At 41.2% G+C, this 14,385-nt stretch overlaps 1 protein-coding gene across 3 annotated transcripts in view; it reads left to right on the forward strand.

Annotated features, from left to right (window-relative positions):
* The window catches only part of TBC1D4 (TBC1 domain family member 4), a 166,280-nt gene that overhangs the window by 142,376 nt on the left and 9,519 nt on the right, over nucleotides 1-14,385 (forward strand). For all 3 annotated transcript variants that reach the window (XM_075918883.2, XM_075918884.2, XM_075918886.2), the window contains 3 exons: nucleotides 1,992-2,150; nucleotides 4,891-5,049; nucleotides 7,015-7,259. In XM_075918883.2, the coding sequence (XP_075774998.1) occupies nucleotides 1,992-2,150; nucleotides 4,891-5,049; nucleotides 7,015-7,259 (563 nt within the window). The remainder of the gene's footprint in view (nucleotides 1-1,991; nucleotides 2,151-4,890; nucleotides 5,050-7,014; nucleotides 7,260-14,385) is intronic.

Consider the following 14,385-nt stretch of genomic DNA (forward strand, 5'->3'; position numbering starts at 1 on the left):
GGCTTTTTTAAACACAGTATTTCTAGATGATTTCAAAACAGAAACATTTAAAAAGTATGGCAGCAAGCAATTAAATCTCTTAAAAGTCTAATTTTGCAGCTCTTATTCTCACTGAGTAGTGCCTCTACTCCTCAGGTAATCCTGATTTCAATGGGTCTAGTTGTAGAACAGAGCACCACTCTATGTAAATAAGGATGTCAGAATCTAATGCCTTTTTGGCAGTACAGGAATTTCAGTTTCTTATGGTCTTGCATCTTACTGAGATTTTAAAATCTTTTTACAACAGTCTGCATAAAAAACATCAGTGGAGGGTTTTCTTTCATTTGAAGAACTGCTGTTCCCTAAATGTAATCTTTTAAAAAAAAATCCAGGGCAATACCCAAGTTTAGATTGAAGCTCTGTGGAGTAGGAGCTCTCCTAAATGCTTTGTGCCTAGCAGAAAATGTCTGGGTCTAATAGGTGCTGCTATAATACAGATAACTAGAAGAATTGTTTATTGGGTCTTCTCAGTCATATAAAGATAACAAATTATAAAGGACTTGGGGATATTCAGCAACTAGATTGGGGAACAGGCTCAACTGTAATTACTGACTCTGCATATACTTATGCATGTGTTCTAATCATCTTGGCTACGTCTACACTGGCCCCTTTTCCGGAAGGGGCATGTTAATTTCAACTATCGTAGTAGGGAAATCCGCGGGGGATTTAAATATCCCCCGCGGCATTTAAATAAAAATGTCCGCCGCTTTTTTCCGGCTTTTAGAAAAGCCGGAAAAGAGCGTCTACACTGGCCCCGATCCTCTGGAAAAAGCGCCCTTTTCCGGAGGCTCTTATTGATACTTCAAAGTAGGAATAAGAGCCTCCGGAAAAGGGCGCTTTTTCCAGAGGATCGGGGCCAGTGTAGACGCTCTTTTCCGGCTTTTCTAAAAGCCGGAAAAAAGCGGCGGACATTTTTATTTAAATGCCGCGGGGGATATTTAAATCCCCCGCGGATTTCCCTACTACGATAGTTGAAATTAACATGCCCCTTCCGGAAAAGGGGCCAGTGTAGACGAGCCCCTTAGGTTTGTCATGGGTTTTCTCCACTTTTCATTGAAGCATTGGGTACTGACCATTCCTGGAGGGAGGGTAACTAGTTTGAGACACATTTGGCTTTGCATGCCCTATTGTGCATCATAGGGCATGGGAGATTAAGAATCCTTATCCTTTTTGCTATCTTCCATTATGGCTTATTAGAGCAATGGAGTTGAGACAAAAAGATGCTAAAAAAAAGTGAGAAGCATCTGTTTAAAACTGCCATAATGTGAGGACCACTATGAATAGTGCAACTCTTGGGCACAAAATGATATTGTCATTTAAAAGAGAAGTTTCCTAAAAATAACTTTACCAAGCGCTTACAGTTCCAGAAGGAGTATTCAAAGTCTGTGGGATTTCTCATAGTAAAGCTATTTTAATGTGCAATGTACATCATGTAAAAATTATCTGATAAATAGCTTTGCACAGTTGTTTGTTGCTGAAATGTTAACATTTAGCCACAGAAAGATTGATACCTCTCAATTGTCAGCAGAACTCAGGATCATGTCTTTTGAAATACTGGCAGATGATCTTTTCTACTTTGCATCAACATCAGTTTAAGAATTGTCAGGATTCTGTTTGCAGAATATTGATTTCACTCAGCAAAACTTTGCTAAAGTTAACAGAAGCAGTTGTGGGAATAGGAAGAAACACATCTGAGTTTGTATTGTATCTTGTTTCTTGTACATTGGTTTGGTATGTGACTTTATCATGTTTGTTATTCAGCAACATGAGTGGTGTCCATAGAGGTATAGTCAAACAGTTAATTTAAAGTATATCTTCTGTCATTATCAATTAATGCAAACTGTCCTATGCAGTAACATAAGAGAGATTCAGAATGTTGACGTTGGCTATATTAAGATATTTGATTTCTGATATGATCGCTCATATGCTCTCCCTCATGTTCTATGTTCCAGCAAGCAGAGATGAACTCCAGTCAAGGAAAATTAAACTGGACTACATTGAAGTTGGTACATGTCAGAAGGATGTCATAAATATCTGGGATAAGAAATTATTAAACTTCCGTGCCAAAATCAGATGTGACCTGGAGGATATTCATATCACCCTAAAAGAAGGTATTTAGTATGTAGAGGATGTGTTTTGGCTGGGGCATTTGGGAGACTTTTTTATTAGTCTTTAAGATGAGTTAAACCAAATATGCCTTCAGTAAGCTTGTTCCAGTAGCACCAGATCAGTAAAAATTATCCATTACTTTTTTCCCCCCAAAACAACAACTGAATTATTTTGCAATAAGAATATAGACTGATCCTGTTGTGCCTACTGGTCCTGTTGTGCCGCCGAAAGATCGTGTGAAAGTCCATCAATGGCTATTAGCAGGGCTCAACAAATCAGTGTATCTACTCTCCCGTGACGAGTAGATTTCAGCTGGTCACCCCGTTCACTGGTGGCGCGCGCATGCGCATTGCGAGTCTAGCGCATGGGCAGTGCAGAGCTGGCGAGTGGATTTCACCGTGGTTTGTCGAGCCCTGGCTATTGGCCAGGATGGGTAGGAATGGTGTCCCTAGCCTCTGTTTCTCTGGAGGTGGGTGACGGGGGGGGGGGGGGGGGGGGATCACATGAGGATTACTTATTGTGTTCCCTCCCTATGGGACATCTGGTATTGGCCACTGCCAGCACACAGGATACTGGGCTGGATGGACCGTTGGTCTGACCCAGTATGGCCGTTATGTTTTTATGAAGGCTACATAGCTATACTACTGTATGTAAGGTGATGTCCTTGGATATGTTAGCACTGGTGGATCTAAAAGCCTCTATTCTCTGAGATGAAAAGCTCAAGCAGACTCAAAAGCCTCTGTATGTGGACTAGTCACTAGATGGGGGCAGAGGGTCACAATGTGTAATCCATGCCAACACATTTGACTGGGGAAAACATCTTGAGCTTGCCAGCTATTGTAGAATTCCCATGCGGGTTACCATTTGTAACACAGTACCATATATGGGAATTGAATCTGAACTATCTGGACCAAAAATCACGTGCTTTTGTTATTCAAGCACAAGGACCAAATCCATAGCTTGAAGTAAGTACTAGACTTATAAATCTCTGTGAACTAGCTATTGCATGAAGACAAAAGGACTACGCTATTAGTGCAAGTTACATGTGAATGAAGGCTGAAAACCCCAGTAAAGACTTAAAGTTAGGGATACATGAAAAGGCAGATATGAATCTGCTCTAGAATTCCACACCAATGGCTTAGTTCCTAAAGAACCAATAGCTTATCACTGCAAGATAAAATCCATGTATTAGAAAAATATGAAGAATTACAAAATAGAATCAGATTTTAAAACTTCTTAATAGTTCACTGCTAGTGAGCAGTGAATTCACTCAGAGCACCCCTAATGAGCAAATTTCTGGTATTAACAAAATGTATTACTAAACCTACATCTCAGTGGGATTTCCTCTGGGCTCTTGTTTTGTGGCTTTAAGATTAGATTAGATTAAATATTCTTCATGTTAATAATATTTTGCATTTAGCATATACAAGATTATAAAACATAACATCGGGGTCTTAATGCTAAAAGAAGATATTTATCTTCTACAAATGAGAATACAGTATATTAACTTAGGGTGAGATTTCAAACTTGCTAGGTGGCTGGGGGAATAGGTCCCAATGAGTATTTCTGTACTATAGCTGGGAGCCTGTCTCCTTGTCTGAGTAGACAAACCCCTGCTAGTGGGGCTTAGGCTGGCATGGTAAAATTAGAAGTTGGGGTGTTGCAGTTTCATTGGCCACTCAGGCTGGCTGCCTCAGTTCAGACCCAGAGGGTCAGTTGGGCTTGCAGTGCAAGATCCATAGTGATCTTTTTAGTGCACTACGTTAAGCCTCACTCTGCATGAGTCTGTCTGCCCAGCCTGGGCGGCTCATACCTAGCTGCAGTCAAGTCCCACTCAAAAATCATTACATAGAGCTAATGCTCCAAAATCAAGTAGATGCTTTTGGAAATTCCCTCCCTTAGTACACAGGCTACCTCAAGGGTTAATGTACCATTGTTTTGTGGGCTAAGTAAGGGTACATCTAGACTACATGCCTCTGGAGATAGAGGCATGTAGATTAGGCTACCTGGCACAGGAAAATGAAGTGGCAATTTAAATAATCGCCACTTCATTTAAATTTAAATGGCTGCCGCGCTGAGCCGATCAGCTGTTTGTCGGCTCAGCGCGGTAGTCTGGACGCTCCGCGGTCAACATCGAAGGCATTTGTCGACCTCCCAGGTATGCCTCCTGGGGTGAGGTTTACCTGGGAGGTCGACAAATGCCTTTGATGTCGACCGCAGAGCGTCCAGACTACCGCGCTGAGCCGACAAACAGCTGATCAGCTCAGCGCGGCAGCCATTTATATTTAAATGAAGCGGCGATTATTTAAATCGCCACTTCATTTTCCTATGCCGGGTAGCCTAATCTACATTCCTCTGTCACCAGAGGCATGTAGTTTAGATGTACCCTAAGAGTTCTGAGAGTTCCATCACTTCTTTAAGAAAAGAGTGGCAATTTGGTTGTTCAGATCTGCACTGCAGAGCTCTTATACTTCCATATTTTTATGATTAACACTTAAACAATATCAAGATGACATGACAAACCCAAGGTAAAATTCACCCTACCCAATTCTTAAGCTCAATTTAAATCCTCAAAGTAGGGCTATTAGTGCCATCTTTCACATTTGTATATGTAGTATGTGATCTGTTTTGTAAAGATAGCGTCACCCAGTGCATTATAGCTATGAAGTCACCATTATGAATGAAAACTTTGAGAATATTATCCACTTAAGGCCTTTATTTTCTCTTCCCTCTGATTTTTAGGTGTACCAAAAAGCCGACGGGGAGAAATTTGGCAATTTCTAGCTGTACAACATCGTGTAAGACATAGACTGCCAAGCAAACAACAACCTCCTAACATCTCATACAAAGAACTCTTGAAACAGCTGACTGCTCAGCAACATGCTATCCTTGTAGATCTAGGTACATTTGTGGTGGCTGATAGATACTCTGAAGTGTATTTTGTGTTCTGTTGTGGAGGTGACTGGAAAACATCGTTTTTTCAGTTGAAGTTTTGGGTTGGATTCCATGTTGTCACAGAAACAAAGATGCTACTGTACACAAACATACATTTTGCTTAGGCTGCCTTTAGTGCTGTCTTTTACCAAACAGACAGATTTTCAAGTTCTGCTCCTTTGTTTGTGGTATTCATGCTGTATCTGCAAAGGGAGACACTTAGGGTATGTCTACATTAGCCCCCTAATTCGAACTCATTCCAGGAGGAGTAACAGGTAATTTGAACTAAGGACTTAGTCGAATTACCGTTTAACTGCCGCATGTAGCCGCGGGCAATTAGTCCAGACTAGTGACATTTAAAAATGGCGACCGGACAGGAACATGGAAATAAAGCCCAGGATATTTAAATCCCGGGCTTCAATTGCAAGTTTGAATGCCTACATTAGCCTCCCTAGTTCGAACTAGGGGGCTAGTGTAGACATATCCTTGCCCATGATTTTTAGTGAACATAATTTTGCAGGCTCACTGAAGAGGGGTGAGGAAAATGTACTGGATTGGCAGGAGTGAACCACAAACTTGGAAGGATGAAATTCCCACATTGTTGAAGTCAATGATAAAATTCCCTGGGACTTAAGGAGGGAGGGCAGGATTTAAGCTGAAAGATGAAAAGAAAAACATGACCGTGGGAAGAAGGGACAGGGCTAGGTAGTGTGGCTGATTTACAAGAAAGCTGTGGACCAGTCTAATGGTTGGAAAGAAATAAGAGAAGCAGATAAAAATGGAGAATAGAGGAGATCAGGGTAACCTTCAAAATTAATAATTCTGGGTGCATCTAGACTACATGGCTCCGTCGACGGTGCCATGTAAAGTAGTTTACTCGACATGGTCAATGAAGCGGGGATATAAATAATCCCCTCTTTGTTAAAATAAAAATGGCCGCCGTGCTGTGCCGACAGTCAGCTGATCCAGCACAGCGGGGCAGTCTAGATGCGGCATGGTCGACCAGGGAAGCCTTTGTCGACTGCTTTGGTATGCTTCGTGAAACAAGGTTTACCAGAGCGGTCGACAAAGGCTTCCCTGGTCGACCATGCCGCATCTAGACTGCCACGCTGTGCCGGATCATCTGATTGTCGGCACAGCATGGCGGCCATTTTTATTTTAATGACGTGGGGATTATTTAAATCCCCATTTCATTGACTATGTTGAGTAAACTACTTTACATGGCTCCGTCAATGGAGCCATGTAGTCTAGACACACCCTCTTAGATAATATAAATCCTGTTTTTTAATACAAATGCATGTAATTGAACCCCCTCCTCCACTTCTTCCTCCTTTTATCCTCCACCATCTTGCTTGTTAGTTGTCTTACATTGTAAGTCGCTGTCTTCCTATGTGATTGCATAGCATCCTGAACAATGAGGTCCTGATCCTCATTAGAAACTTGGTGCTGCTGAGCGGAGAATATTACCTTCTAGTGTGAGTCAGTGTGATGGCCTTCATCTGGGCTGACTCCAGCGATTGGACTAGAAACTTAGAATGAAAGTATGAGAGTCTGTGGCTTAAGCCAGGCTTTGTTGCTGTAAAACAGGGTTGCAGAATTGAACCTCGCCCCTTATATATATTCATTTCAACTCTAAGAAATAATAATAAAATCAAGAGAGGTTCTTAAAAAAAGTGCATAGCAGTTACTCAGTGTTTAAATAAAACAGTAAAAGGTGCCCTGAAAATACCTAAGGTATGGTTTTATCTACTAAACTACAGCTTCAGTATTGCTCTAGTCAGAAAGTATGACCAACTATCTAAGGATTTTTTCTGGGAAGGATTGATAAGAGAAACTTCTGCAAATATCGAGGAGAGGAGTTTTAAGGGTTTCTGTCTGTCTCCAAAACGAACTGAGAATTAAATACCTTTTCTTTTCTTATTTTTCCACTAGGAAGGACGTTCCCCACACATCCTTACTTCTCCACCCAGCTAGGAGCAGGGCAACTGTCACTCTTCAATCTCCTGAAAGCTTATTCTTTGCTGGACAAGGAAGTGGGTTATTGCCAGGGTATCAGCTTTGTGGCCGGAGTACTGCTTCTACACATGAGTGAGGAGCAAGCCTTTGAAATGCTGAAATTCCTCATGTATGATCTTGGCTTTCGTAAACAGTACAGGCCAGACATGATGTCACTGCAGGTAAGTTGATCTTTTCTCCTAAAACACACTGAACTTGAACCTGAAGTAAGATTTCGTAGTGGCTGCTAGTGTTCTGATACTTGGAAATATTGCAGTTTGTTAGGATAAGTGTTAGAAGTGAGAAAAATGTATATAGTCATCCTTGCCAGCCATCTCTGTCATTTTCCCGTATACAAGTAGATAAAAGAAGCTTAAGGGTTGTAAACTTCTTCCTGTCATAAAATCTGATACTCTTCCATTTGGAAACTTTGCTTTTCACCTATCCCTTCCTTTCCTTTCCATTCTTCTACCCTCCCCTCAAAAACCAAAGGAAACAAAAACAGCAACTCCCAAAACACACTATAAACCAGGGATGGGGAACCTAAGGCCTGGAGGCTGGATGCGGCTCCTGGTTTGCCTGGATCCAGCCCCCAAGGCTCAGGGTTCATCCAAAGCATTGGAGAGCCCACACTGGCTCCCCAGTCCCCGCCCCTCCCCGCAGCTTTCCACGGGGCTGAAGCACAGAAAATCTTCTAGCTTGGACCCCCCTATTCTCTGTTCTGCAAGGGAAGTATGGGACCACATCAGTAAGAGGGTTTGGGGGGGGGGATTTGTGGAGGGTTTTCTTCCCATTTATGTGTGTTCCCTCACCAAAAAAGGTTACCCACCCATTCTATAAACCATGATCCTCTTTATCTGTCTGCTTGCCCCTGCCTTCATGTAGAGCAGTGGTGGGCAATAATCAGCAGAGGCAGTTCACCAGGGTTAGCACTTGGTGGGCTGTTGCCACTTTATTTACCTGCACCTTCACAGGTACAGCTGCTTGAAGCCCCCGTTGGTCGCAAATCACCGTTCTCAGCCAGTGGGAGCTGCGGGAAAGGTGTCCGGCCTGTGCCACTTCCTGCAGCTCTCATTGACCAGGAACAGCAGTGTGTGGCCAGTGGAAGTTAGTTGTAAGCAGCTGTAACTGGCAGGCACAGGTAAATAGTGGTAGTGGTCCATCAGGCGCTAACCCTCATGAACCGCTTCTGGCTTATTGCCCACCCCGATGTAGAGAATGAGCGAGTAAAACAGGAACATCTCAACTAAAATGTGGAGATTAAATGCCTCTATGCTATTTTGTTACATTATTTGTTGACACTATACATCAAGGCTACGTCTACACTGGCCCCTTCTTCAGAAAGGGCATGTTAATTTCCAACTTCAAAGGTGAAGTAGGAATAAGAGATCCTCCAGAAAAGGGCTTTATTCCGGAGGATCGTGCCAGTCTAGACACTTTTTTCCGGCTTTTCCCCAAAAAGTGTATGACTACACTATAGAGAATACTGAAGCTACTTCTGTCAATTTTCCAGAGTTCGAATTAGCGTGTCTGGCAAATTCTCTCGTTCAGCCAGCACCAAATTCATGTAAGGAAAGTGCAAGAAACCTCCTGTTCAGTAATTACTGAAGTACTTGCCAATAAAGTAAATTTCTTCCTAACCCTAAGCTATTGTTCGATTTATGCTTTGAAGCATATCAATTTCAATTTTAGAAAAATCCTTTCAATTATCTTTTGCTCTTCGTTTTATCCATAAAATTATCCAGTTAGAATCCAGTCATGTTTTCATTTGATGCCTTTCAATGACAGGGAGCGTTCCTTTGTTTTTGTAATTGAGATGGAGGAAACAGAAGTGCCTGATCTACATTCTACATTATTTTGTATTCTTCCAGCATGTTTTCTTTTAATTATCTTAATTGAGAGAAGATGCAATCTCAGTCTCTGCCATCTAAATGGAAAACACTTTAGATCCTTTGATAAGGAAGCTAGATGGCCATTGAGTAAGTGGCTCTCACCTTAGAAAATGGAGATCTGAACTCTGCTTCCATTGCAAACAATTTGGGTTCAATTTCTTAATTTCTTGGAGACCTTTGCCTGTATCTTAAAACCACTATGACAGGTATAACTGGCAGTCTTCAGATTTGAGGTTAAAATTCTTAGCAGCAGAGTTATGAGCTAAGATGTATGAGCTCTGTCACATAGCTGTACACAACATGCACAACTTCTGCCCTGTTATACCTTGCTTGTAGCATTTTATACTAGAACTGAATAAAATCTCTCTCAAATTAGATCAACAGTGACATCCAGTGGTCAGTTACATTAGTCCTGTGGATATTCCACATGAAGCATCAAATCACTTTTCTAATACAGGTTGAATGTCTCTAGTCCAAAACCCTTGGGACCTGACCAGTGCCGAAGCAATGAATTTGCTGGACCACGGGAGGTCAATATTGTCTAGCAGCATTGCCAATACTTCCACTGCTAACTGAGGGTATGTCTACACTACCACCCTAGTTCGAACTAGCGGGGTAATGTAGGCATACCGCACTTGCAAATGAAGCCCGGGATTTGAATTTCCCAGGCTTCATTTGCATAAGCCGGCCGGCGCCATTTTTAAATGCCGGCTTGTTCGAACCCCGTGCCGCGCGGCTACATGTGGCACGGGCTAGATAGTTTGAACTAGCAAGCCATTCGAGGTGTACAGATAGTTCGAACTAGCAAGCCATTCTGAACTATCTAGCCCGTGCCGCATGTAGCCGCGCGGCACGGGGTTCGAACAAGCCGGCATTTAAAAATGGCGCCGGCCGGCTTATGCAAATGAAGCCCGGGAAATTCAAATCCCGGGCTTCATTTGCAAGTGCGGTATGCCTACATTACCCCGCTAGTTCGAACTAGCGGGGTAGTGTAGACATACCCTGAGCTCTTAGAAGACATTTAGGGGTGAATTAGAACTCAATAACACAGAACACAGAGAGCCACGACTGGTTGCTTTAAACAAATTTTATGGGACTTTATTGAATATAACAAATTAAGCCATTATTTAAAACCATCAGTTCATATCTGAGAGCATATAACATATGTCTTATAGTTCATGCTTTCATTTTCTTACCTGGAATGACTAATGCCTGACATAGATTTGTTGTATTGAAAGTAGTAGGGTCACACTGTTAAACCCTTCACTTATAAACAGTGCTTCAGAAACTTATGAAAAGGATCTAGTCTAATTGTGTCTTTACCTGTCTCACTCATCTGTGGATATGGGTCTAGTTGAACTGTCTTTGCATATGGCTCAAAAAAAAAAAAGCATTTGGGTGTTTGCTGTGCTTTAATTCATGGAATGCTGCTGTAACTAGTGAATACAAAACCCTATTCTATCCTTTAAAGCTTGAATTGTCTGAGCCACCAACAGGAAGATGTAGCCATAACTTCAGCCTTTTCCAAAACAATCTATAAAGTCTGAGTTCCAAATTGAGCTTCCTCCAGTACTGCATGTGTTTGACTATACCAATTTGACATTAAGCGGGAGCTGTCTCTTCCATATTTCTGCAGGAAGATTTTAAGACCATAGTGTGAGATGTGATTCATGCCTCAGGCTTATGCTTGATGACATTGTATATCTCTTCTCAGTGTCTGTTCTGGCTCAGGAAATGTGGGGCCTGTTTGGGTTTTTTTTTGTTTGTTTGTTTCTTAGAATATGTAGAGCCTGGGAGCAGGTGGGTAAATACACTGCAAATCTGAAGTAATGTCAGCAGGAGGTTTGCCTTTCAGACTCACAACTTAGAAAATAGAGGCTGAAAGATATACACAAAATCAACTTCTATTTTGTTTCTCTAGTTTCAACAAAGCATGAAAGTGGCAGATCTTTGACTGCCTTTGACCAAGTGCCTTGGCAATCACATACCACTATATTGTTGTCAATGGCTATCTAATAATCTATAAACAAAACCTGGCTTAAGATTTTTTTTCTCTCCCTCCACCAGCAGCCCATTGTTAGCTACCTTTGAGAATACAATGGATTTCTCTGGATCCTTTTTGGGGAGAGGTCTGAGGAGGTGGTGTGGGGGGCTGGGAATAGGGCAGGACAGGCCCCAGTCACAGGAATTGTACCATAAATAGGAGGAATATTTCTCTTATTTTTTAAAACTCCAGATTGGTTATCTTTTTTATAATGAACTGGAGAGTGTGAAAAGGAATAAAGAATTACTTCTTCTGAGAAAAGTACTTTATCAGTTGCAACTTCTGTCATCTGAATTCTTATGAAGTCAAATAGATACGTATATATCCATAAATTCCTCTTTTTTAAGAAGAGCATTGCTGCACATTTTTGTTTTTTAAAGCAAAGTGCTAACCATTTCTAGTTTTGTTTTCCATCTATTAAAGAAAAATTACTTTTGATAACTAGAACCAGTTTCTAGGTGATTAGCCTAGAAAAGTAGTTGATTTTAGACAAAAATATGCAAAAGTGATTATACAAGATAATTTCGCCAGAGGATTGAAAGCTAATTAAATGGAACATGTAGTTAAAACTAAATCCTTTTGGTTTTGGGCAGGATTAGAAAGCTTGAATAGTTCAAGTGCATAAGGCTTTACAAAGATGTGAACAATATTACACATCAAAGTAAATTTCTTTCCCATAGAAAGAATTATTGATGGATTTATAGGTCACTACTAATTGTTTAATAGAAAGATTGTCTAATAATAATAAAACGGCCACCATTCTCGTCTGTCTGTCAGGGGATTTTCAACTTTCACAAACACATACGTAAACGTATATAAAGATATGGATGTGCATTGAATTTGTATTGCAAGGGTTGGAAGGGCTTCTGCAAAGTTCTGAAGTGGCTTAGGGGATAGGGCATTTGCCTGGGGAGCACAGAGAGGTGGGTTTAAGTCCAGCAACGCTGGGAACAGCTGGAGGCTTGACATCTTGCTCTTCGGTGATCTCCTTCAACTTCCACCAGTATCAAGCAGTCCCATTTATAAGCACCCTGTTTCAATGAGATCTGCTGTGCATCTCTGCTACCTCTTTAGCTTTTGTGAATTGACTGAAAACATGACAGTGAGGGGATACAACATTTATCAAAATTTAAAATAATCTTTGAGAGGAAAAACTCACACAGGAACAGCTAAATATTTTACTGTGTAAATGTGAGGAAAGCCAACAACAAGGGGACTATTCACTCGGAAAAGTTTTGAGAATCATGCCAACTTGTAAAATGGTAGACGACCACAATAATCAAGTTTTGTCCAGTTTAGACAATGCGATTCTCTAAATGTTCACAATCACAGCGCAAGGTACCCTCATTGAGCAGAGAAGACAAGTACCTAACCTTTATCAAGCTATCCTAATAAAGGTCAATTGAACGGCAGGCATTCCAAAGAGATTTGGAATACATCTGGGTGCTAAAGTTATGCTTCAGTACAATATTGATCAAACAAAAGCCTTGGTCAATGGCAAAATTGGCACCATCACCAATATAAAATGGCCCCACTTCTGCCGCAACCAAATTCACAAAACCGATATCCCTAAAGTTGAAAATTAATTCAAAGGCAATGTCGGAAAGCACATAATCGAGCCAATCGTGTCAATTTCAAGCAAACTTTGGATATGGCTTGGTGGAGTGGCAAATGCTTCCAATCATACACGCTTATGCTGTCACCATCCACAAACTACAAAGAACTACGGTAGATAGAGCAGTTGTCAATCTTGGCTTTCAGTACTTTGTGCCAACTCAACCATTTGTGGCGCTCAATTGAGTACATTCTTTAGAAGGCATAGAGATTGACAAAATCAATGCAAACAAATTAATGGGTGACAATGTTTGTCATAAAGAAGCTTTAGAAGAATTACAGCCTCTTCGAAGCCTTCCTTCTTTTCACCACAAAGCAATTGATCTATCACCTCGATTATTTTATCCTTCCCTTACACTCAACAACTGATTTTCATTACAAACATAAATACCTACAGCAAAAAAATTTTTGTAGAAAAGCCTAGCTCAAAATATATAAGCATATCAAAATGGACCTTGGAGTTTTTGTTACTTCAAATACACTAGATTTAAGACCAAAAGGACAAAAGTTAAAAAAAAATTAAAAAAACTTTGTAAAAGGACAGTCTTTCTAAAAGCGCACCAGAAGACTAAAAATAATAAAAAAGTGTACCAAAAGTCAAAAATAAAGTTTTAAACTAGCAATTTAGAAGAAAGATTGGATGGCTAAGTACGATTCAAGCTAGTTGCTAACTCTTAGCCATCCATTCTTTCTCCTATGTTGAACCTAAATTCTGGCAGTGCTCCCCAGCTAATAAGCTGCTCAGAACCCTAAGTCATTCCTAAACCCCATCCAGATTCTCCAGCTAATTATTCCCTCACCTATTGTGTCCTCAGGCCCCAATCCAGTAGGCATAGCTACTGGTTTGGGCTGCACACAAAGACAGAGGTAAGAATCTTGTGGGCTGGCTGGCTGGCATGCCTGTGTCCATCTATCCCAATCTATCCAGTAGCTCAGTGGTTACCTGGGATGTGGTAGAGCTGGTTTGGAATCTCCATCCTGCCTGATTTGGAACAAGGACGTGAATCTTACTCGCTCACATCCCAGGTGAATGCCCTGACCACTAATGGGATAGAGCTTGTTTCTCTGTAGTGTTTGTTTTTGTGGGAGAGAACTGGTTTGGCTTACGTTTTTAACTCCAGGAGAGGAAGGCTCATGGCTAAAAATCATGAGCGCAGATAGGCATCTCCCTTTGACCCACCAGTCAGCTATTTGTGGCTCAGATTAAGATGAGCTAGGGGGCAGAAAACCATCGGGGGACGAGGGGGGAGGAAGCAGGAGGCTCCCCAAACCCCTTCCTTTACATCCTGGCTTCTGAGGATGCCTTTTTAGGCCTCTACCCATACATTGTATAGGGACCTTGATACCTAAAGAGGACTGTGAACTCCATTGACACGACAGGATGCCCAAGTGTTAAGATGTACGACATCTAATCCTCTCAGCAAATTTAGGCCCCAAATTAGTTTTTGAAAATGAGATTTAGGCAGCTGTTTAGATGCTTTTGAAAATTTTTATTTGGTCTTTTTATTTCCATGCTATTGTATATTCTTTTCTAGATGTCTTGATCAAGGCCGCTGGTTAAAACCAAAAATAAAATCTCTGAATGTAGTCCCTGCTTGATGGCTGTTTGATGGTCTTTATGAAATTACTTTTGTCTAGTTTCTATTGTACAAAGAATAGTAGAACTGGAAGGAACCTTGGGAGGTCATCAAGTCCACTCTTTTATGTTTCTGTCCTGCACATTGCTATCTGAGCTGGTCCTTACTGACAGCCTCAGCA

The sequence above is a fragment of the Pelodiscus sinensis genome, chromosome 1 (assembly GCF_052426305.1).
Source record: "Pelodiscus sinensis isolate ZL-2025 chromosome 1, ASM5242630v1, whole genome shotgun sequence".
NCBI classification, from domain to species: domain Eukaryota; kingdom Metazoa; phylum Chordata; order Testudines; family Trionychidae; genus Pelodiscus; species Pelodiscus sinensis.